The 24,025-nt window shown below is 43.1% G+C and overlaps 1 protein-coding gene and 1 long non-coding RNA gene across 4 annotated transcripts in view; one reads left to right on the forward strand and one right to left on the reverse strand.

Moving 5' to 3' along the window:
* Positions 1–1,225, reverse strand: part of LOC132824337 (uncharacterized) — a 59,225-nt gene extending 58,000 nt beyond the window's left edge. For both annotated transcript variants that reach the window (XR_009645655.1, XR_009645654.1), the window contains exon 1: positions 1,014–1,225. This is a non-coding gene — a long non-coding RNA (uncharacterized LOC132824337). The remainder of the gene's footprint in view (positions 1–1,013) is intronic.
* A 254-nt stretch (positions 1,226–1,479) lies between these two features.
* Positions 1,480–24,025, forward strand: part of fnbp4 (formin binding protein 4) — a 44,112-nt gene continuing 21,566 nt past the window's right edge. The window contains exons 1-5 of one of the 2 annotated variants that reach the window (XM_060838691.1): positions 1,480–1,816; positions 9,133–9,228; positions 9,548–9,678; positions 14,509–14,719; positions 21,258–21,402. In XM_060838691.1, coding sequence (XP_060694674.1) covers positions 1,714–1,816; positions 9,133–9,228; positions 9,548–9,678; positions 14,509–14,719; positions 21,258–21,402 — 686 coding nt within the window. In that variant the 5' untranslated portion in view covers positions 1,480–1,713. Of the gene's footprint in view, positions 1,817–9,132; positions 9,229–9,547; positions 9,679–14,508; positions 14,720–21,257; positions 21,403–24,025 lie in introns of those variants that run through there. The other variant, XM_060838692.1, reaches the window with a different exon arrangement.

The raw sequence follows: 24,025 nt of genomic DNA on the forward strand, positions 1-24,025 counted from the left end.
ATTTCTAGACTTCAAAAATAACAAACAAAAATTGCTGGAAATACTCAGGCAGTTCCACAGAAGCAAAACCGAAAGAACTGCAGACGCTGTAAATCAGAAACAAAAACAGAAGTTGCTAGAAAAGCTCAGCAGGTCTGGCAGCATCTGTGAAGAGAAATCAAAGGTAACATTTCATCTGGTGACACTTCTGAGCTTTTCCAGCAATTTGTTTTTGTTTCCAATTTACTGCAGGCACAGCTCTTTCAATTTTTATTTATACATCAAAGATGTTGGGGGAATGGAAAGAAAGTAGAAGTATGGGACTGAGATGGAGGATCATGCTCAATGATACTGAATGGCAGATCAGACTTGAAGGGCTGACTAGCCTACTCCTCGTGTCTATGGCAAACATCTTCAACAACTCAGTGATAAACCAAAAAAAGGAGTTTTTATTTGGTATGGCACCAATACAGACCTTTAAAGCATCACCTGATATTCACTCCTAGGAGAATCTGCAGATTATGTGCTGGATTTAAAAGCCCAGGCTTGGAGTAGAAGCCAATCATTCCTAAACTGAAGAGATTGCTTAAGGGAGACTTGGCGACTGTCGTCAATTTGAATATACAAGCTATTTCTGTATTTTTTTTTGGTTTTGCAAGTTATTTCAGCTAGGATTGCACTGATACAGAAGAGTATTACATTTGTTCAGCTCGGCGAACATTGATTCCAATGGAAAAGTGCAGTCCACGGTTCAAGTCAACGACCCGGGGCATTAAGCTTCAAGGTTAGTGACAGGAGGTTAATGTTCTGGCTGGTGTCTGGAGCTCACTGAAGGCTGCTCGACCCAGGCCCGGAGCGGGGCTGACCAGGCCCGGAGCGGGGCTGACCAGGCCCGGAGCGGGGCTGACCAGGCCCGGAGCGGGGCTGACCAGGCCCGGAGCGGGGCCTGTGCTTTCAGCATCAGAGAGGGAGCAGCCTGCAGCTCCCTGAGCTAACCCACCGTCCCTCCGCCACGGTGCCTCCTCTTCTCTCACCGTGACCCTCTGGCCGTGCCTGCCTTGCAGAGGCTCCCGCCCTCTGGCCCCTCACTCTAGCTGTTCAGGTGTTGTTGTTGGTCCGGGACGACGCTCCCCTTTCTCTGGCCGACTTCCTCCGGGAGAGCAATGGCGACGGTTCCCAGGTACCAGGAGCACGGGGTCTGCACGTCCTGATGGCAGGGGCCCTGACGCTCCGGTGCCGCGCTCTACCCTCATTGACGCGTTGACATCACCACGCTCCACCTCCATTGAGGCGTTGACATCGCCGTGCTCCACCACCCCCATTGACGCCACCACGCTCCACCTCCATTGACGCGTTGACTTCACCACGCTCCACCTCCATTGACGCGTTGACATCGCCGTGCTCCACCACCCCCATTGACGCCACCACGCCCCACCTCCATTGACGCGTTGACATCACCACGCTCCACCACCACTCCATTGACGCGTTGACGTCACCACGTTGTCAGCTCCGTGTGGAGGGAAAGGAGAAACCCTGGAGAGGGAGAGGGGACCTAGGCCGGACCAGGAGAGAGGTAGAGGGAAGGGAGGGAGGTAGGCCTAGGCCGGATCAGGCGGCAGAGAGAGACCGAGGACAGAGGGGGCGGTCCCGGCCCAGGCTAGAAGGGTAGCGGCGGCTCGATCCGAGCCCCGGCTGCGAGACGCCGAGCTGCGGCCTACCTCGGAAGCCGGTCCGATGGGGAAGAAGACGCGGATCAATCTGCCACAGAGCCGGCGACGCCCCATCTTACAGCTGGAGCCTGGCCACAAGAAGGAGGAGCGCGGCTCGGGCTCCGAGGGTGAGTTGTGGGGGAGGCTGGGCCTCGGGGAGGAGAAGCCCCGGCGGCGGCGGTGGGGGGTGTTGGGGGGGGGATGCCTCAGAGGCTGCTTCATCCCGAGCAGGGCTGATACCTGCTGGGATTGTCCCCTGATAAACACGGGGTTCATAAACCAGCCACTTGTACAACACTGCCATGAGGCTCAGCTCTACCCAAACTGCACCTCCATCCTGCTTCCCTCAACTGAGGTCATCTCTCTCATTGTACTCCTGACTTTAACTAACAGAGCCATCCCTACACCTCTCTTTCTTGCTTTGGTGCCTGAAAACTCCTGTCTCCTTTCCAACTCACTCACCCGGCAGCCATGTTTCTTATGGCTGTGAAAACACTGTGATTTATTATTCACACCGCTGATTCACAGAACAAAGAACAAGCCCTGAGGCCCTCCAGGCTTGGGTTGACACATTTTGCCTTTTCAATTGCCATTGGTCTTCACTTACAGGATCTGTACCCCTCTATTCCCTTCCTATATATGTATTTGTCCAGGTGTTTCTTAAATGCCACTATTGCATCTGCTTCCACCACTTCCCTCTGGCAGTGCGTTCTCAGCACGCACCATCCTTTGTGAGAAAAATGTGCCTCACATATCTCTTTTAAACCTTCTCCCCTCACACTTTGAACCTGTGTCCCCTAGTAATTGACCACTCTACTCTTGGAAAAGCCTAATTTTCCACTCTATCCAGGCCATTTGCAATCTTTTAAACTTCTGACAGGTAGCCCTTCAATCTCCTGCGTTCCAGTGAAAACAAATCCAGTCTATCCAACCTTTCTTCATAGCTAAAATCCCCCATACTAGGCAACATTCTGATAAACCTTTTCTGTCCCCTCTCCGAAGCATTCATACCGATCTGGTAGTATGGTAAAACTACACGATATTCCAAGTTCGGCCTAACTAAAATTGTACAAAGCTGCAACATAACTTGTCTATCCACAGTACTCCTTCCAGTGAAGGCAAACATGGTATGGACCATATTTTACTACCATATCTACCGGCACTGCCATCTTCAGTGATCTGTTGACCTGCACACCCAGATCTCTGCATTTCAATACTCCTAAGGGTTCTGGTATTCACTGTATAATTTCCACCTGTAATTGACCTTCCACAATGCATCACCTCACATTTACCTGGATTAAACTCCAATTGCCGTTTTTCTGCCCATGCCTCCAACTGATCTGTATTCTGCTGTGTCCTCTGACAATCCTCCTCACTATCCACAACTCCACCAATCTTTGTATCATCCGCAAACTTATAAATTAGACCGACTACTGGTTTTCCTCCAGATCATTTATGTAGCTCACAAACAACAGAGGTCCCAGCACTGATGCCTGTGGAACACCACTAGTCATAGTCTTCCATTGTGAAAAGCATTCTTTCACCACTACCCTCTGTCTCCTATTGCTAAGCCAGTTCTGTATCCAACCTGCCTGCTCACCCCTGATATCATGTGACTTCACCTCTTGCATAAGTGTGCCATGAGGAACTTTTACAGAAGAACCTCGATTATCTGAAGGAGATCTCAAGGTCCCGATAGAAACATTACATCAAAGATATGTTTCCAACGCTGATCGAAGAATGAGCTTGGCTCGCTGAAATGCTGCCAAGAAAAGTCCTGGACATCAATGGGAGCCAAATGACTGACCACCTGCCCTCCCTCTCTACCCACACTTTCTCTGGAGTTCTACGTAGGGGTGAACCCTGAAATCCCCTTTCCCCAGATATTCCCTCTAACATTGATCTGTACAGGGCAGAGGTGGAACTTATCAAAAAGTTGTGTGCGCGCGCACACGCCCGTGCTATTTGAAGCAGCAAACTGTTGGTGTCCACTCCAGCTGCTCCGGAAGGGGAGGGGGGCTGATGGGGGCGGGGGCGCAGGCAGGGGTCGGCCGTCAGGGCGTGGTGTTGGATGGGGTTGGGGGCAGGCGGGGGGGTGTTGTAGCGGGTGGTGTTGGTTGGGGGTGGTGTGGCGGGTGGTGCTGGATGGGGTTGGGCACGGTGCTTACACATGCTGTGCTGTTGCATGGGGTGTGCTGCAGTCTGCTGAACAGGGAGCAGCCTTAATGGAAAACTCTGAGCCCCAGAGGAGAGGCATTGAAACGATTAACCGAATAATCAATTATCCGAACAAAATAATGCCCACTCATCTCGTTCGGATAATCGAGTTCCTTTGTACTGATGTTCATGTAGACAACATCAACTATTTGTCCCTCATCAATCGTCTTCGTCACTTTCTCAAAATACTTAAATCAGGTTAGTGAGGCATGACCTGCCCTGCACACAACCATGCTTCTGTTTATCGCTATTCAGCCCATATGCTACTAAATGCTTATAGATCTTGTCCCTGAGAATCTTTTCCAATAATTTTCCTACTTGAGGCTCACAGGCCTATAATTTCCTGGATTACCCCTGTTAAACAATGAGATAACATTACTATTCTCCAGTCCTCTGGGACCCCACCTGTGGCTAGAGGATACAATGATGACTGTCATCTGTTTTGTTTCAAATGCTACATGCATTCAAAGACAGTCCCCTCACCAGCATCCTCTTCTTTCCCTGCCTATTCTTCTACTCTACTGAAATCCCCCACACCTGCTGTCTTCTCTCTCCTTCCCAATAGTGATTTTCTTTCAAGCCCTGAGTCTGTGAGGCAACACAGCCATTTGGACTCATTTTCTGTTTGTTTCAGAAAAGTGTAAGTACCCCTTACTGTTCTGTCCCCTTCTGCGGCTAAGTTTTTTTTCTACCTACACTTGAATGGCTTTCTGTGCGATGTGTCATGGTTATTTAGCTAATCTATTCTGTGGCTCACTCTTGCTTTCAAATCTGAAATATCTCTCAGCTGATTGGACAGTTGCAAAGATTAAGGCTCCGCCCTTCAAGGTCTTATCCCCATCACAGCTGCAGCCATAGATTAGATTCCTTACCGTGTGGAAACAGAGTATTTGGCCTAACAAGTCCACGTTGACCCTCCAAACAGTAATCCCCTTTATTCCTGATGAAGGGCTTTTGCCTGAAACATTGATTTTACTGCTCCTCAGATGCTGCCTGAACTACTGTGCTCTTCCAGCACCACTAATCCAGAATCTGGTTTCAGCATCTGCAATCATTGTTTTTACCCACGCAGACCCATTCCTACCTTATATTTACCCCTGACCAATGCACCTAACACTATGGGTGACTTAGCTTGGCCAATTCACCTGACCTGCACATCTTTGGACTGTGGGAGGAAAATAGAGCACCTGGAGGAAACCCATGCAGACACGGGGAGAATGTGCAAACTCCACACAGACAGTGTCCTGAGGTGGGAATCAAACCCTAGTGCTGTGAGGCTAACCACTGAGCCACCGTGCTGCCCATACTCCCCTGTTCCCGATCACTGACCCAATCAGATGACTTTCAGGGCTGCGACTGCATTTGGGACAAAATATGCACGGACCTTGATGAGTTGCAATACCTACAGCTCAGCATCCAGCTCAAACTCTGAACTGATGTCCCTTGAGGTAAATTTGTACTGATCATACTAGCATCTATCAATTCCCATATCTTGCAGTGCTGTAACAGCAGTGTAGTTGCTTCTAATCAGAAAGTAAACCTTCCTTTATTCTTTTAAATTGGGAAGTAACAAACTACATTGTCCCCTTCAAACACTCACAGTACAGGTATAGTACCGGGTTAGATACAGAGTAAAATACCTTCAACTCTTAAAATGACAACAAAGTTCCCTCTACTCTTTAAAACTAAAAGTGAACATTCCTTGACACACTCCATCAAGTACTCAGGACAGGTACACCACGGGGTGAGATACAGAGCAAAGTTTTTTTTTAAGCTGAAAGTCAGGTTGACAAGTTAGCACTGGTTGGCTAAGGTATTTTCATGGAGTGGGAAACGAGAAGTTTACCAAACTCCTGGAAATTTTAAAAGATGGATACGGTTTGAACATATTCCTTTCTGTTTTTGCAGAGCATTGATCCCTGTGTATGAATGTAAAGATACTGAGCTCTAAGCATGGCTCATTTATACTTGCTGACAGTGAAATACTTTTAGCCTTTCCAGTACCAGATACAGACTGAAAGTGTAGGCAATATATATTAAAAAAAACTCCTCACCTCAATTCATCTCCATACAACTTGTGGCCTGTTCTTAATCTGGAATCCAATGGGATTTGACAATACAGTCACAACTTACAGTCGCATCTGGATGGGCGTATGAATGGGAAACGATTAGAGAGATATGGGCTGAATGTGAAGAAGATTACCTCAGTACAATGAGATCTTGATCATATGGGCCAAGGATGGAAGGTGGATTTCAATTTAGATAAATTCTAAATTCAGATAAATTTAGATTCATTTTGGAAAGGCATATCGGTGCAGGACTCCTCTTAATGGTAAGGTCCTGGGGCTTGTTGCTGAACAAAGAGACCTTGGAGCGCAGGTTCTTCGTCCCTTGAAAGTGTAGTCCAAGGTAGGTAGGCCATTGAAGAAGGCATTTAGTATGCTTTTCTTTATTGTCCAGTGCATTGACTATCAGAGTTGGGAGGTCATGTTGCAGTTAGGCTGTTATTGGAATACTACATGTAATTCGGGTCTCCCTCCTGTAGGAAGGATGTTGGGAAAACATTTACCAGGATTGGAGGGTTTGAGCTCTAGGAAAAGACTGATTAGACTGAGGCTGTTTTCTCTGGAGTGTCAGATGCTGAGGGGTGACCTTATAGAGGTTTACAAAATCATTAGGGGCATGGCTTGGATAAATAGACAAGGGTTTTCCTGGCGGTGGGGCAAATCCAAAACTAGAAAGCATTGCAAGTTTTGAGAAGATTTGTAGCTCAGGTTGAGATTCTGGATGTAGGTTTGCTCGCTGAGCTGGAAGGTTCGTTCCCAGACGTTTTGTCACCATACTAGGTAACATCTTCGGCCTCTGGGTAAAACACTGCTGATGATTTCTGCTTTATATGTTTGAATTTCTTTGGGTTGGTGATTAATTTCCTGTTCTTTTTCTCAGGGAGTGGTAGATGGGGTCTAACTCAATGTGTTTGTTGATAGAGTTCTGGTTGGAATGCCATGCTTCTAGGAATTCTCGTACAAGTCTCTGTTTGGCTTGTCCGAGGATGAATGTGTTGTCCCAGTCGAAGTGGTGTCCTTCCTCATCTGTATGTAAGGATAGTAATGAGAGGGGGTCATGTCGTTTTGTGGCTAGTTGATGTTCAAGTATCCTGGTGGCTAGTGTTCTGCCTGTTGTCCAATGTAGTGTTTGTTACAGTTCTTGCACAGTATTTTGTAAATGACATTACTTTTGCTTATTGTCTGTACAGGGTCTTTCAAGATCATTAGCTGCTGTTTTAGTATGTTGGTGGGTTTGTGGGCTACTCAGACCTGTTGGCAAACCCACCAACACACTAAAACAGCAGCTAATGATCTTGAAAGACCCTGTACAGACAATAAGCAAAAGTAATGTCATTTACAAAATACTGTGCAAGAACTGTAACAAACACTACATTGGACAAAACACTAGCCACCAGGGTACATGAACATCAACTAGCCACAAAACGACATGACCCTCTCTCATTACTATCCTTACATACAGATGAGGAAGGACACCACTTCGACTGGGACAACACATTCATCCTCGGACAAGCCAAACAGAGACTTGTACGAGAATTCCTAGAAGCATGGCATTCCAACCAGAACTCTATCAACAAACGCATCGAGTTAGACCCCATCTACCATCCCCTGAGAAAAAGTACAGGAAGTGACATCACAGGAAATGACATCACCAACCCAAAGAACCCCAAACATAAAAATAGAAAACAGAAATCATCAGCAGTGCTACACCTGGAGACCCACTGAAGATGTTACCTAGTAGGGTGACAAAATGTCTGGAAATGAACCTTCAAGCTCAGCGAGCAAACCTGCATCTAATAGGCGTAGGTTTAGGGTGAGAGGAGACAGATTTAAAAGGGATCTAAGGGGCAACTTTTCAGGCAGAGGGTGATATATGTATGGAATGAGCTGCCAGAGGAAGTGGTGAAGGCTGGTTACAATTACAACATTTAAGAGGCGTCTGGATGGGTATATGAATAGGAAGGGTTTAGAAGGATATGGGCCAAATGCTAGTAAATGGGATTGGATTTAATGTAGGACATCTGGTCAGCATGCATGAGTTGGACTGAAGTGTGTGTTTCTGTGCTGTATATCTCTTAGCTCTAAATGTAAACCTGTTACATTTAACTGTTTAAATCTGAAAACTGTGTATATAATTTAAACTCCTGACTTACTCTTGACCTTCAAGTCATCTTTCAGGATGCCTAGTGCTGTGTACTTGTCTTGTTTATAGAGACCATTATAATCTGAGCTGTGGCTACCTCTCTTCACATTCCCATTAGGCTTCTCTTTTTAATCTGCAGCTCAGACCTGTCTGCTAATCCCTGTGTTCTAGGCATTATTTCATTGTTAATACATTTAATAATTAAAATTTGCAATGAAAAATTAATCTGGTGTATATGTTCAACAGCTCTTTGGCATTTAATTCATGCCGATGGCAGCTTCCTGTTTCTATACCAGTGCTGATCATGTAGGGGGATCTGTTGTTGTGATGCCACTGATTTATGGATTACTACCCATTCACCCAAGCCAGTGCTGGCCTGCAGGCAGCTGAGCTGTATCTTCAGCAGAACACTGTGCGTTTCTCTTAACCTTTGGTTCCTTGGTTGTGTGAGCTTCCATCCCCACATCTCTCAAGAACCCAGCTGAAAATGAATCAAGTGGGGATGATAATTATATACTGGTTGCTTTCTTTATAGCTGGTTGCTGTCTGCTTCTTGTTTCAGTGCCTATTCTCGTGCCCAATGGGTTTTTTTTGCTGATCTCTAACTGCAAACAAATTTGAATAAATTATGTATTTAAAATGAACAGCTGTGTTTCCAGCTGCTGCTGGGGTGAACCGTGCTGAGTTTCAGTGGAAAATGTACACTCACTGGGCTGCATTTTGGGTTGTCAAAGATCTTACTAGTGCTGTGTCATTCTGTGTCTGCTTTGGGTATTTTGAGAAAAGCTGCTGGGTGTCCAGTTAGTATTTTTTTTCCTCATTGTGGCCCTGCCCCTTGGTTGTTTTATTCTCCCCAGAATAGGCATTGAACTCCATGGGGAGATTCGGACCCGGGAGCAAGCAGAGGCATTTATTGACTGCAAGTTCTTTAAAGTTTTGAGAAGCATGTTATTCACCATGAGTCCCTCTAGCTGTTAATTTTAGTGACTCCTTCAGTAATATCCTTCCTTTTCTGCAGATGAACAAGAGGATGCATCTGATCAATTATTTGTTAATTCAAGTTCAAACAATACAGATAACGGAACAGCAAAGGAACCTGCAGTCCGGACTACAGGTAGCTACTTCCTGATTACATTTCTGAATGGCCTAGCTGTCGTATCAAGATTGCACGACCAATTAAGTTGTTTAACTATCTACCCTATAAGCCATTTTAAATGTTTGTCATTTTCAGCATTTATTCTTGTCCATATTGCACTCCATTTTTTGTCGTTTGACCACTCACTTAATCTGTCGTGGTTCATTTCTGTTCTACAGTTCACATCCACTGCTCAATGTGAACTGTTGCCAGCAAATTGTTGCTGACTCCCGCAGTGGGTGAGAGGAGGAAGAAGCCGCAGATACTAGCTGTTTTTATTTGTACTCCTGGCTTGCAGGTGGGTTGGGCTTACTCGGAGCCTACACAGACAGCGAGGATGAAGATGGTCCTGACACTGAGCCACCAGAGGCAGAGCCACAGGCTGGCAAGCCTGCAGATATCGACAGCACGTTGGCCAACTTCATGGCGGTGAGGATTAGGTTGACCTTGCAAGCTCTGCGCACAGCCAGCATCTTCTCTTCCTCTCTACGCAACGCCCCCACCCTGAGCGCAGCCCTAATTTCGCCCAGCTTCCATTCCTACATCCTATGTTAATTAAGTTTGAGGGATTTCTCTTCGAAGGTACTATCCCTCTCTTCTCTGGACAAGCTGACATCAATCCTTCCTCAAAAAGTTAATCCTGGATTGCAAACCACTGCACGTTTCCAATTTCACTCCTGTCTAGTCTTCGAACATGGCAAGTTTTGAATTCTCCCAGTCAGATTTCCTTAGCCAGAATAGTATCAAGACAAGTTTAATCATATTCAGATGTCACTTCCGATATCTCCCTGCCATCCTCGTCCTTCCTTCAGCTTTGATGTGATTTGCCTCCTAATGTTTTTTTAGATTACTTACAGTGTGGAAACAGGCCCTTCGGCCCAACAAGTCCACACCGACCCGCTGAAGCGCAACTCATCAATACCCCTATATTTACCCCTTTACCTAACACTATGGGCAATTTAGCATGGCCGATTCACCTGACCCGCACATCTTTGGACTGTGGGAGGAAACCGGAGCACCCAGAGGAAACCCACGCAGACACTGGGAGAACACAGTCAGCTGCCCGAGTCAGGAATTGAACCCGGGTCTCCGGCGCTGTGAGGCAGCAGTGCTAACCACTGTGCCACCGTGCCGCCCAAATTTTATCCTGCTCCAGTACACATCTCCTGTTTTAGCTAGGAAGGACTGCACATACTTGGTTCTCATTCCATTTTTATTGATCAGGTCTGTAAAGTGAGTTCTGTTTCTGTTGTATAGTTCTCTGGTTCTCCCTGAGGATCCAACTTCGCCGCCTTCCTATTTCTCATTGATATATTCATGCTATCAATGTCATCTGAAAGCACATAAACTTGCATATGTATGTTAGCAACCCCAGCTTTGATTTTCCCCACTACTTCCTGCTGTTAAACCATGGGAACATTTGCCCAACATCCAAATTGTTTGCAAACTTGACGTCATACTTCAACCAATCAGAGACCTATTACTAAGACCACTTTTTCCCACTTCTGTAAGCTAATTCTAACTTTTTCTTTGCTTTCCCACTGCTGAAACCCTCATTTGCCTTGTTACCCATAGTTACCCAATTATTCCAACTCACTCCAAGCTGGCTGCACGGTTTCTATTGCAGCAACATTCAGATTCTGCTTTTGATATCCTAATTCGGAGATGCCGGTGTTGGACTGGGATGTACAAAGTTAAAAATCACACAACACCAGGTTATAGTCCAGCAGGTTTAATTGGAAGCACTAGCTTTTGGAGCGCCGCTCCTTCATCAGGTTGTTGTGGCGCATAAGATTGTAAGACACAGAATTTATAGCCTTTCCTGCTTGCCTGCATTTCTGTAGGAACTTGATGTCTGTTTCGATATGTGCGATCTGCTTGGAGATCCTGTTCACTTTAAGCCGGCTGTTAAGCAGGTTATAAATTCTGTGTCTTACAATCTTATTCTCCACAACCACCTGATGAAGGAGCAGTGCTCTGAAAGCTAGTGCTTCCAAATAAACCTGTTAGACTATAACCTGGTGTTGTGTGATTTTTAACTTTGATATCCTAAATTGTCATGTTCTATTCATGCACCACCTCATGTTCGCCGATCTACTTTGGGTCCTGGTTAAGCAGTGCCTTGTTTTTAAAATCTTTACTTTTTTTCCTCAAATTCTTCCGCTATCTCATCTGTCTTTGAGACCTAGTCCAGTCTAACAAGCTTCTGAAAAATCTGTACTCATCTAATTCTGTCCTCAGTATCTCAAATCACTCCACCCTTGATGACTATTCTTTCAGCTGGTACCTTAAGCTCCGAAATTTCTCCCGAAACATTTTCACAACTTTTGTTTTCATTCTTTAAGGTGCTTCTTAAAAAGTAACTGATACTTTTAAAGCCCATGCAAGAACGAGTTTTTGCCACATATATCTCTCTCCATTCCTCCCCCTAAACTGTTTCTCCCTCCTCCTCTTTGTTTCCACCCTACCTACTTGCTGCACTGCTCTTCCACCTCAACCAGCCTGCCATCTCCATGGCTCCCAACTCCCACAAATTGGAGAATGACTTCCAGTTCCTTATAGCCTTTATGTTTTGGTTTTAGTTGTTGGAAGTTTATTACCAGGAAATATTGTATAGATAATGAGTCACTGTTGTAAGCCCTTGTCCATGGTCGAATGCATGTGAATTCATAAACATCACAGGGATTGATCATTTTGCTTTGTAACAGTTGGCCCTTAACAAATCTATCTGTGCTCTAAACCTCTGCCTGGTAGATTTGCACTTGTGACAGAGAAGGTGAACAAGTGCCTATGGTTCTAATTCTGAGAGTTGGTGCATGCTAGAGGAAGGGATATAGCTCTGGGCAGATAAAGCAAATTATTACATTTATCTACAGTCCTTGATCAGCCACCCCATGTTTCCACATGTCAAGATGGAATTTCATTCACTGTCAATTTCAGTTTTTCCCTTTAGTTCAAATTGCCAACATTCACTGTCTCTTTTTTTGAACTAGTAAAACTCATTCTGGTACTTCAGCAATCAAGGTGACTAGTCTTGACAAAGAGCAGTTTCAATGAATCTGCATGTTGAGCCTATTATATGTTTTGACATGTCTCTAGGATCAATTAGAAGTTGTAGGTGTTATGTGTCAGTAACTCATCTCCTGACTTCCCCAAAGCCTGTCCATCATCGACAAGGCATGGTCAGGAATGCTTGACACCATTCAGGACAAAATAGCCTACCTTATTAGTACTGCATCAACAAATATTCATTCCGTCCACCACCAATGTGCAGTAACAGCAGTGCATACCATCTACAAGATTTGTTGCATTACATCACTTGGGGCTCTTTAGACAGCACTTTCCAAACCCTTGATGACAATCATCAAGCAGGACAAGAGCAGTACCACCTTTGAGTTCTCCTCCAAGCTTTCACCATCCTGACATGTATAATATATGGTACAGTTCAACATCCTGGAACTTTAGCACCATGGGTGGTCTTATACCACAGGACCTTAGCACTTCAAGGAGGTAGCTCACCACCATCTTCTTCATGGCAATTAAGGATGAACAGTAAATACTGGCCCAGCTAGTGACATCCACATGCCACAAGCCCATGGAAAAGAATGATGGAGCCTCTGTTTTGCTGACCTATCCTGAATGTGCAGTGTGTGTTTGCCCTTTGCCACTCATCTACAGTGTAGTGGTCGGAGAAGTGGCTGTTCAATTTCATTCTTATAATATTTGAGAGTGTCAAGCGTATCCTGGTGGTAAATGCATTTCATGGAAGTGGTTACAAGAATTGATCGCCACAAATTAGTGTTTGTAGCCTATAGAGGTCCTCAGGTAGTGGGGAAAAAAAATGATGACCCAGCTTCTCCCACAGGCTTGGCGTAACAGAGACTCCACCCTACCTCTTTACATAGCACTTTGTCTATCATAAAGTGAAAAACACTCTTTCACCTGTGCATTTGTTTTCACTTGTACTTTGTCCTGTGGAACAAGGCTGTTATGCTAAATTGTTGATATATTTGCAGTTTTATGATAAGATAGCTGTTGTAGTAGCATAGATTGGAGTTGAGCCATTTACCTGGCAGGCAAGGCACCACCCCTTCAGTTGCTTTCAGAATGGTGATAAGGCCCTTAAATCATGGAATGTACCATTTACTAATGAAAAAGGGGGTGTGGTTGCCACGCTGATCCTTCCCACTCCTGTCACCATGGATATCTGGGTTCACCAACACTGCGTCAACTGGGATGGCTTCTAGCCAGGAAATTCAAAGGGCAAGCTCATCATCTAAAGGCAAGTGACTTATTATTTTCTTCAATCAGGGTCTGATGTAGTATTTCCAATCCTGATCAACAAATGCCTCACTGCTTCTTTCAAGCACCTCACTATGTTTCATATCCGATTGCATTGCAGATGGTCTACAGGCGAAAGTGGCAATCAACTTCCACTATCATTGTCCCACAGAAAGTAAAGACATAGGCAACTAGTTATACCTGTTCTTTGATGTTATAGGGTTGATTTTTTGATTGTTACCTGTATGTTCCCTGTTTAGTGCAGCATATCTCAATCCTCAGGACCATCCATTAAGAGTGGGGAGTTTAAATCCTCAGCTTTCAAGACTAGAACTAAATATGTGGCTGACTGAATCCAGTTACAACTTGGCCATAAGACATAGAGGCAGAAGTAGGCCATTCAGCCCATCAATCTGCTCTGCCATTCCATGCATAATGCAATCTTTTCCGTGTGTATGTATAATCCTTCTTGTAATGCAGATCCTGGATCAAGGGTATAAGGATTCTATGCATGGGAAAATGTGGCCTGGTTTTTGGATGCCAATCAGAAATGGGTTTTGGAAGATTGACTGACTGGGTGGATGCTGATTGGATATTTTCCCTTGTGGGGGAATTTAGATAGGTGCCCTGTTTTCCTTGCTTAAGACTAGGACGTTAGGAGAAACGTGGAGGGTCATCTGAGTTTGGAATTCTCTTCCCCAGAGAACACTGGAGGCCAGAACATTAAGTGTGTTCAATCCTAAGTTAGATTGTTGATCTACCGAGAGTCTAAGGTTATGAGGGTGCATGGGAATGAGAGTTGAGGTCATGATCAGTTCAACTGTGATCTTATTGAAGGGCACACCATGCTCAAAGGGCCAAATGGTCTACTCCTCCTGTTTCTTATTGAACTCTTTGAGTCCGAAAGGCATCATTGGGTTGAGTGTGGGCTGAATCAATGCTTGTTCAAGTGTCATGTTTGTATTTCTGTAAATGCAGGAGATTGATGCAATTACAGCACCCATGCCTGTCTCTGAATCAGTGGCTACTCCCACTGAGACGCCACTGCCAGCACCCACACCACCACGACCAGAACCCACTGCTCAGAAAGCTGCAAACAACCATAAAAGCAGTGAAGTGAATGCAACAGTGGAAGGCAGTCACGTGGGAACTGATTGGCACTACGATACACAGTACTCACTTGCTGGAGGTATGTAATTGGTACATGTCCAGTACATTGGAGGTCTGTGATTGATTAATATTATATATGGTGCTCAATGACTGTAACTGTTCATCATTGACTTTTCTGAGCATAGGAGACCAGTCAGCTTATCAAGCCTGTTCCACCTTCTTGAAATTTCCAATTTCATCCCATTCCTCTCCCCTGTGAACCTGCAAATTAGACCTTATTATGTATATTTCTAGCTGCCTTCTGAACATTGCTCTAGAATCTGATTCCACCTTTATTTATAGGCACTATGTTGTGATCTGAAAAACTAGGTGATGAATTTTTCCTTGTTGCCCTTCTCAATTATTTTAAATCTCTGAACCGCTGGGTGCTGGTCTTTTTATTTGAAAGAAAACAGTGTCCCCCTATTTGCCTCAACATTGGGGAGCATCCCAACTTTACCAAACTCTACACTTAATAATGTACCTAAAGGGGGGAGGTGGTTAGCATGCTCACTTTGTTTTTGTATCCAGTACCATAGTCTGTTCTATCTCTCGATTTAATACTCCAAATTTGATAATCATTTGCAAATTTGACAATTGTGCTGCCTTTGTCTAGCTGCTAGCCCCTTTACTAAGAAAATAATAGTCCAAAAATGGAGCTCCATGGAACCTGTCTGGTCAGAAGAATGTCTTTCACCACTATGCTCAACCTCCCATCCCTCAGCTAATTCCTTACCCACCGTACTGCCATGACTTTAATCCAATGAGCTTCGAATTTTCCAAATAAATCTGTGCTGTGGTATATTATTAAATATCTTTTTGGAGGTCTATTTATACAAAAGCTGATACTATTAAATAAAGATTTTGGATTTGGCAAGTGCTATATGAGGAGCCTTACTGTATTGCTTCTTATAGATGTTACACACTGCTGCATTGGTACTGAAAGAAGTGCATATTGAAGGCGGTGGACGGGATGCTAATCAAAGGGGTGTTCAATCCTGAATAGTGTCAGGTTTCTTGGCTGTTGATGAAAATGGCAAGTTGAGAATATTCCATCACATTCCTGCCTTGTGCTTTATAAGTAGTGGGCAGGCTTTGAGGAGTCAGGCAGAGAGTGCATGGTTCTCAGCCTCTGACCTGCTCTTGTAGCCAGACAATGGACAGGCAGTGCCCAGGTTGACAACGGGTTCCATTCTGGAGTCAGTTAGCAAGTTGGGACAAAATGCAGGCCAATATAAAGCAGCTGTTTGTAAGTACGGGGAATGTTAATGTGCCACATCTTTAAAATTAACCTTGTATGGGATTTGCATTTGTAACTCTGAGCATTCATAAATCGGGAAACTGGTCCAGTTCAGTTTCTGGTCAGTAGTTACCCCCCCCAGCTGCTTGGTAGCAGGGATTCAGTGGTGGTAATGCTAGCTGATGGTTAGGGCAGTGGTCAGCTTCCTCTTGTTGAAGACAGTCATTGCCTGGCACTTGAGTGGCATGGATGTTACTGGTAAAGAAAACTTTCCTATACATAAAGTTAAAAATCACACAACACCAGGTTATAGTCCAACAGGTTTAATTGGAAGCTCACTAGCTTTTGGAGCATTGCTCCTTCATCAGGTGGTTGTGGAGTACACAATTGTAAGGGGCAGAATTTATAGCAAAGATTTAGAGCAACTTTTGATATAAATTCTGTGTCTTACAATTGTGTACTCCATAACCATGTGATGAAGGAGCGTCGCTTCGAAAGCTAGTGCTTCCAATTAAACCTGTTGGACTATAACCTGGTGTTGTGTGATTTTTTTTAACTTTGTACACCCCAGTCCAACACCAGCATCTCCAAATCATTCCTATACATATTTTGGGAGTTCTTCTCTTTGCCCTCCATTCTTTCTCTTATTTATGGGCTTTCTGCCTATCCACAGTGCATTCAAATGCTCTGGAAAACATAGAACTCATTGTAGCTCCATTTCCAAGTTGTTGGCTGATCACTTATAACTGATGGACTTTTAGAATTCCTGTCAAAATCAAACTGATATGAGGTACATCTTCCTGCCATCTGCAACAAATTCTTAACATGGTTTCTTTCACATACTCCATTGCTACTAGAGCTTTTTGCTGTCAGATTCATAACTATTATGTCTTTATTCACACACTCATCTGAATTGTTCATTAGCGAATTCTACGCACACCTGAATCCAGATCTCTTTGATCTGGATCTCCGATTTCTTCCTCTGAATCCTTTGTTTCGTATTTGATTTTGAATACTTTATAACAAAGTTAGGGGTAGTTCATGATATCCATAATATCTATATCTTGTACTTTGATACAGTACTTTGTGTTTACTATAGGCTATTGTTGACTGACAAAATCCGATTACCAAATCTGTGACGTGAAATGATTTATTTTCTTAAATCTATGGTCACTATCTCATTGAAATTTCTCGCTAAGGTTAGATTTGTGTTAGACGGTTATGGCGTCTTTCAATGTTTGTAAATGCTGCAGTTATTGCTTATCTTTAAGAACTTGATTGCCTTCCACATCTCTTATTCCTGCACTCTTTGCTAAATGTTTTAATCTTTGAGAAAGCATGTGCAAAAATGCATATACAATTCTAATCTAGTTACCTTTTGTTTCCTAAGTCCCAATGTTCATAACACTTGTTTAATTTCCCGGTTGGAGCGGTTATTTTCTGTCAAAGGAATACAGTAGGGTCCTGATTGTGGATATTTCCAAATACAAGAGCTTTATCGTCTTCCATATCCTGTTGCATCTCTTTTCTCCATTGATAATCTACTTTAATAACAAGAATATTTCACTGAACACTTCATCCGTGCTAATTAAATGATTAATTCTGGCTATTTTACAAGGAATAGGCATCTTTTCAAACATTTTGTGAGCAGTCGCAAATTTGAAACTGGTGGAAATCTCAAATTCTTCAACTTTGTCCTGATCCCTTTTACTAAGTGTCTTAGTAGCATGTTGTCCATATGGTAGGTATGCACCTGCTGTTCAATGCTGCACAATTGCAAAACTGCAGCCAACACGTTGATCAATGATCTGAAGCTTCTTGTGACCAATACAACGCCCTCTCTTTGATCTGGATCTCCGATTTCTTCCTCTGAATCCTTTGTTTCATATTTGGTTTTGAATACTTTATAACAAAGTTAGGGGTAGTTCATGATATGGTCGTACTTTGAATTTGACTGCTTCTACTGTTCATTTGCTTGTTGTAAATCCCAAATATTGTTCACCTCTCAAAATTTTCTATAATATCGCTGTTCTCGTTTCTAATAGTACAAAAAGAGAACTATGACTCTCAATTACGATCTATACCTAGATGGTCTCACCAATTTGTTAATGTTGTGTCCTCCACTTGTGTTGTATCACCAATAGACCCCTTTGTGCCATGAATGCTGCTGGGAAGGAATACTTGCCCAGGAATTTTTTGCACTTCTAACATACATTCTAGCAGCGTATATTTATCCTCACATTTAACTCCAGTCAAAACAAGAGATCTGTCCATACTTGACACTTTGGCACAGTCCAAGAACTTAAATTTGGAATTTCCAAATAAATTTTTTGTACTCTTGCATCCCGCTTCCTGAATTCTGTTATGTACCCATTGGTACTACTAGCCTCAGTCTTTCTAAATTTGTCTAAATCTGACTATGCATCTTTAGATAAAAACAATGACTGCAGATGCTGAATTGGTGGTGCTGGAAGAGCACAGCAGTTCAGGCAGCATCCGAGAATCAGCGAATTTGATGTTTCGGGCAAAAGCCCTTCCCTAAGTAAATCAGCTTTTTAAGTATGGAAGTTAACCAGCTGTCTAAATCTTCATCCATGATCAATTCTCCAACACCTTGCATCTTACCTCTGTGTGGTGACAAGAGTACTCAGGCTATTTACCTCTTTAGTAAAGAAGTAACCTAGATCCCCAATTTAATTGCATTCTTCCCAATTTTAATAAGGTTCATTTTCAGAAAATAGGGGCGTGCAATCATACCCTAAAACATACCTCAGTATGCCAAAGGATAACTATTTAAATAGGATTCAAGACCACATCAGAGGGCTTCATTTCACTTGGCAACAATCCATAAATCTCACTCCCCGCCACTGGTTACAAGCTTTCCATATTCATATATACAGTTCAGACCCAATTAACTTCTAATTAATACATCCATCACTTTTTTTCCCCCTTCCATTAGGTATAGAAATCTAGCCTGAATGATCATGAAAGTAATAAACATCTGGCAATTTCCAACTTGAAATTTTCAAATTACTGTGCGGCCCCAACATCCCAAATTCTCCAAAGGTTTTGGAGAATTACTGATTTACACGCCTTATGAAACATAGAAGGAGCAGGATTAAGCCATTTGGCCCTTCAGTCTGTGTTGCCATTCAATATGATTAAAGCTTATCATCCAGCTCAATACTCTGCTCCTGTTTTCACCTCATACCCTTTGATTCCTTTAACTCTAAGAACTATATCCATTAACTTTATGAAAACATTCAATATTTTGGCGTCAACAATTTTTTGTGGCAGAGAATTCCACAAGTTCACTACTCTCTGGGTGAAAGGATTCCCTTGGTCCTGAATGGCCTACCCTGTATCCCTTAGACTGTGAGCCCTGTTCAGGACTCCCAGAGTCATCAGTCACATCCTTCCTGCATTTACCCTGTCAAGTTTTGTGAGAATTTTATGAATTTCAATTAGATCCCCCTCGCCCATGCTTCTAAACTCCAGTGAATATACAAGCAGTCTCCAGATTGCTAACGAGATACGGTTTTGAGTCCGTTCGCAAGTTGATTTGTGCACAATTTGGAATAAAATGCAAGACGCTGCTTATAAGTACAGGAAATGTTCGTATGTCAGACTTTTGAAATTAAACTCCTGTATAGGATTTCTTTGTAAGTATGAGTGTTCGTAAGTCAGACATTCATCAATTGAAGACACCGTTAGTTCTAACCAAACCAATCTCTCTTCATACATCAGTCTTGCTTTCCTAGGAATCAGTATGATAAACATTCATTATACTCTGTCTATAATCAGAATGACATCCTCAGGTAAGAATGTCAAAGCTCCACACAATGGTCCAGGCGTTGACTCACCAAAGTCCTGTACAATTGCAAGAAGACCTTCTTCCTCCATACTCAAATGCTCTTGCTATGATTGCCAATACCATTTGCTTTCTTCACTGCCTGCTGCTCCTGCATGTTTGCTTTCAGCAACTGGTGTACAAGCCCATAGTATTGCACCTCCTCCTTCCCCAAACTTCTGTCATTCAGATCACTTCCCTGATTTTGCTGCCTAATGTGGATAGCCTCACATTTATCCACAATGTTCATCATCTGCCATGCATTTACCCTCTCACTCACCTTGCCTAAATCACACTGAAGGATTTCTGCATTCTACCAGCCAGGTTGGTATTGTGTGCAAATGTAGAAAAGTGCTCCCTACTGTTAAGAGAGGGAGAGATTTTGTTCTGACTACCCTAATCAAATTCTTGAAATATGTTTAGCACCACCTTTCAGTAATCTATGTATGAGGGAATGCAAACCTGCACTAAATGACTTCAGTTCAACTACTTCAGTCTATAGTAGCATTGGTGAATCTGGATAGGACCCCTCCAAGGTCAATATAACCACCTTAGTGTATGCGTTATAAATTGAATACAATATTCCATGTAGTGTTTAATGGGGCATACCTTTTGTAATCCAATTGCTTTGAACTAAAGGCTAACATTTCAGGAGCCTTTTACCTTCACCTTTGTGTCTAGCCACTAGTTTTTAGTATTTTTACATTTGGATCTTTAAACCTCTCAACTGTGTAGTTCCTATGGTACATTTAGGAAACTACATGAAGAATACATCTTACACGAATCCTATGATTTCCCATTTTTTTAAATTAATTTGTGAGACGCGGGTGTTATTGGTTAGGCCAGTATTTATTGCCCAGCCCTAATTGCCCAGAGGGCCGTTAAGGGTCAGTTGCATTGCTGTGGGTCTGGAGTTGCATGTAGGCCTGATCAGATAAGGACGGCACTTTCCTTCCTTAAAGGATGTTAGTGAACCAGGTGGGTTTTTTCCAGACAATTGACAATGGATTCATTAATTTAGATTTATTTTTTTAAATTCGAACTTCACCATATTTCAAACCTGGGTCTCCAGAATGTTACCTGGTTCTTTTGGATTAACAGTCCAGTGATAATATCACTAGGCCAATAACTCCCCTAAATACAAAATGCCATCATGCAAGTTTCACCCAGAAACTTAATCTATGAATGACCGTTTGCAACTTTATGCTCCCGTGTACACGCTTACTGTGCCACTTAATTTGGTGTTCTTTATTCCTTCATACAAATCATTAATAATTTCAGTAAACATCTGAAACTCCATTACAGATGTTTGGGAGACATTATCAGTTATATACTACTTACTGGAGTATGTTCCCTAGGTCTCCTAACTAATTTGCTACCCCTAAGTCAACACCACTCCCCCTCCTGGAGGACTGTATGCTTGCATGTAGATGTGTTTATGCTTCATGTGTAGCTGTAATGACTCTGCTGTTGTCTCTCTCTGAACAGTTAATGTGGATATGGGTGACTGGCAGGAGGTGTGGGATGAGAATACTGGCTGCTACTATTATTGGAATGTTCAAACTAATGAAGTGACATGGGAGCTGCCCCTCTACCTGGCTGCTCAACTCCAAGGGCTCCATTACCAACACAGGTAGGTGCTTAACTACAATGTACTCTGGCAGCACACCACCTAAGAAGCATTCCAGTGCTGTATCTTGTGTAATGTTATTTGTCAACACAAAATGGAATGATCTCAATTGTTGGATGCTTTGTGTTATACAGTATAGAATTGCATTAACCTTATTTTTAAATTAAAGAAAAGCTTTAAAATTGGCACTTGGTGTAAAGTGCATCTCCTTCCCCCACAACTACACCCACATTGGTGATGTTGACCAAGGGTGATGGCCATGTTGTGCACTGTATTGTGTAGGACGATTTGAGGCATCTCCATGGCACTGACTTCTCCCTGCATTGGGCAAACTGCAGCGATTACGAGTTAACGCTCAGCTGAAAGAGCATTCTTTTGCATCCACCCAATCCTGTAATTCTGTGATGTTTTATCCCATGTCATGATTGGACACATGGAATCCAGAGTGTTTTTAGTCATGTGGAATGGTTGGAAATGCACATTTGACAGTTGTTTACATCCGTTTGTGTTTTTCCATGAGAGAAAGTTTACCACGGTAATGGAGAAGATGCAGCAGTAGCAAAACACATGGCCCAAATTGAGGGCATTGAAACAAAGACAGACAAGCATGTGAGTACTTAACAAGAGGAGTAAGGGATTGAAGCTGGGAAGGGACCACAACTTGAAATATAGTGCTGATATTACACTGATTCTAACCAAAGAAACCATGTGCGATGTCTCCGCTCCTAGCAGTGTGAAATGTGAAGGGCTGTCTCGCCAGGGGGCCCAGCAACCGATTTGCACAAGAGTAGGTTGTGATACGACCAGTGGCTCGTCGCTGTATAGTGCAAGTGGTGATCTTGCCTCTCCCTCTGTACCCGTTTACTATTGAGACGATGCAGAAGGTAATCGATTAGCGTTCTGCGGGTTGCATGGAGGCTGTAGGTTAAGTATTACAATGCAACCTGTTATTTACGACTTCTTTTATTTTGCTGGAGTCAACTGAGCCTAAAGGGTTGGATAATTTCCTTTAACACTACAGTGGCTTGTTTCTCGTCCTCCTCTTGAATTTCAGTGAGGGAAGTGACTAAATAGCGAGAGGTAGAAAATGGTCAAGAGAGGTATTCAGGCTCATTGGTTGACTTTAGGATGAGAGTTGTTTCATTGTGGCCTATTACAGTTGGCACTGGTGTGAGCATAATCAGGTCCCTCTTCAATGTGTAAAACCTTAAGTGCTAATATGCTGGAGAGATTAATATTTTAATAAAGGCAATCAGAATTCCAGAGTGAAGACATTACAAGACAATTCCACCTTGTACATCATAGCTGAGCTTTTAAATCCTGTAATTACATGAGCTGAGTTTATATTTCCAATTTATCATTCATATTTTCCAACCACCATTAAAAGTAAGTCACTCACTAATGTTCTGATTTTGCTATTTTCTTTTAAACACTGATCCTGATGCCCTGTTGACCCAAAGGAGAGTGTGTGAAAAAGTTATGATGTCCAATTTTATACGGTAATCCAAGATTATCCATTCTATGTATGCACCGTTCAAGAGTAATGGATGGAGAAGGGTCTCAAGACAGTGTCGCAAGGAGGGGCTCACATTTCATCGTGCTGTGTAAAATCCTCCTAGTAGTACACATCATCTAGATCATGAGGTAACAAAGAGAAGGCTGAGGGGTGACCTGATGGTCTATAAAATAATGAAACGTTTCCATTTGGGCAGAGGGCAAAATTAAAGACTGTATATATAAGTTTGTTGATATAAAACTGGGTGCAGAATTATTACTGACAGGGCCATAAAGACACTGGTTAAGTTGTTGGGATTTCTGGTAGACGAGGAGATAATGTGGAGATATGAACTTATCCACTCTGGGTATATAAATGTTGGTATTCTGAGAAAAGTGGGGATTCATGTCCATGAATTGCGGTTACAGACTTGGCAAAGATTTGTCCAATATTTACGAGTGGGCTATTGGTCTTTAACAGAAAGTGTTAGCCTTGCTGCAATTATTTAGGACCAGACCAGGAGTACTGTGTCTAGTTTTGGTCTGTTAATCAAAGGGAGGATAGACTTGCCTTAGAGAGGGAACAAAGATTCACTAGGTTGGCTCCTGAAATTTGGAAAGAATGATCAGGTGGGCCTTTATTCTCTGGAGGGGTCAGCCATTTTGAACACACAAGAAATGTCTTTGGTCATTTGTGAAGCTTTGAAAATTCTGACTGTTCATCTGATGAGCATGCTGCAATTAAGATTAGATGCTGATGGAATTTTGCTGGAGCAGTAAGTGGATTTTATTTCTAGATTATGATCAACTTGAATCTGGAATAGGCTTTAAGGATTATATGGCCTGCTGATATTTATGTTGTTCTTGAGATCAGTTTGCTCAATTGGTGGAACAGCTGATTTGCAATGCAGATTAAATTCCCATGAAGATCCCATTTTCTCAACCACCCTCTTTGCTTGAGATGTGGTGGCTCTCAAGTTAAACCACCAACCATTGTCCTTCTTTCTCATGAGGGAGAAACGCTATGGTTCTGTGGGACTAGGGTGGCTTTAAGTTTTACCTTTCACTTACGATGTGCTGAGGTGGGTGAGTAGCAGGGGGCATCTGTGGGCCATAATTGTAGTAGAGTGAG

The sequence above is a fragment of the Hemiscyllium ocellatum genome, chromosome 18 (assembly GCF_020745735.1).
Source record: "Hemiscyllium ocellatum isolate sHemOce1 chromosome 18, sHemOce1.pat.X.cur, whole genome shotgun sequence".
NCBI lineage: Eukaryota > Metazoa > Chordata > Chondrichthyes > Orectolobiformes > Hemiscylliidae > Hemiscyllium > Hemiscyllium ocellatum.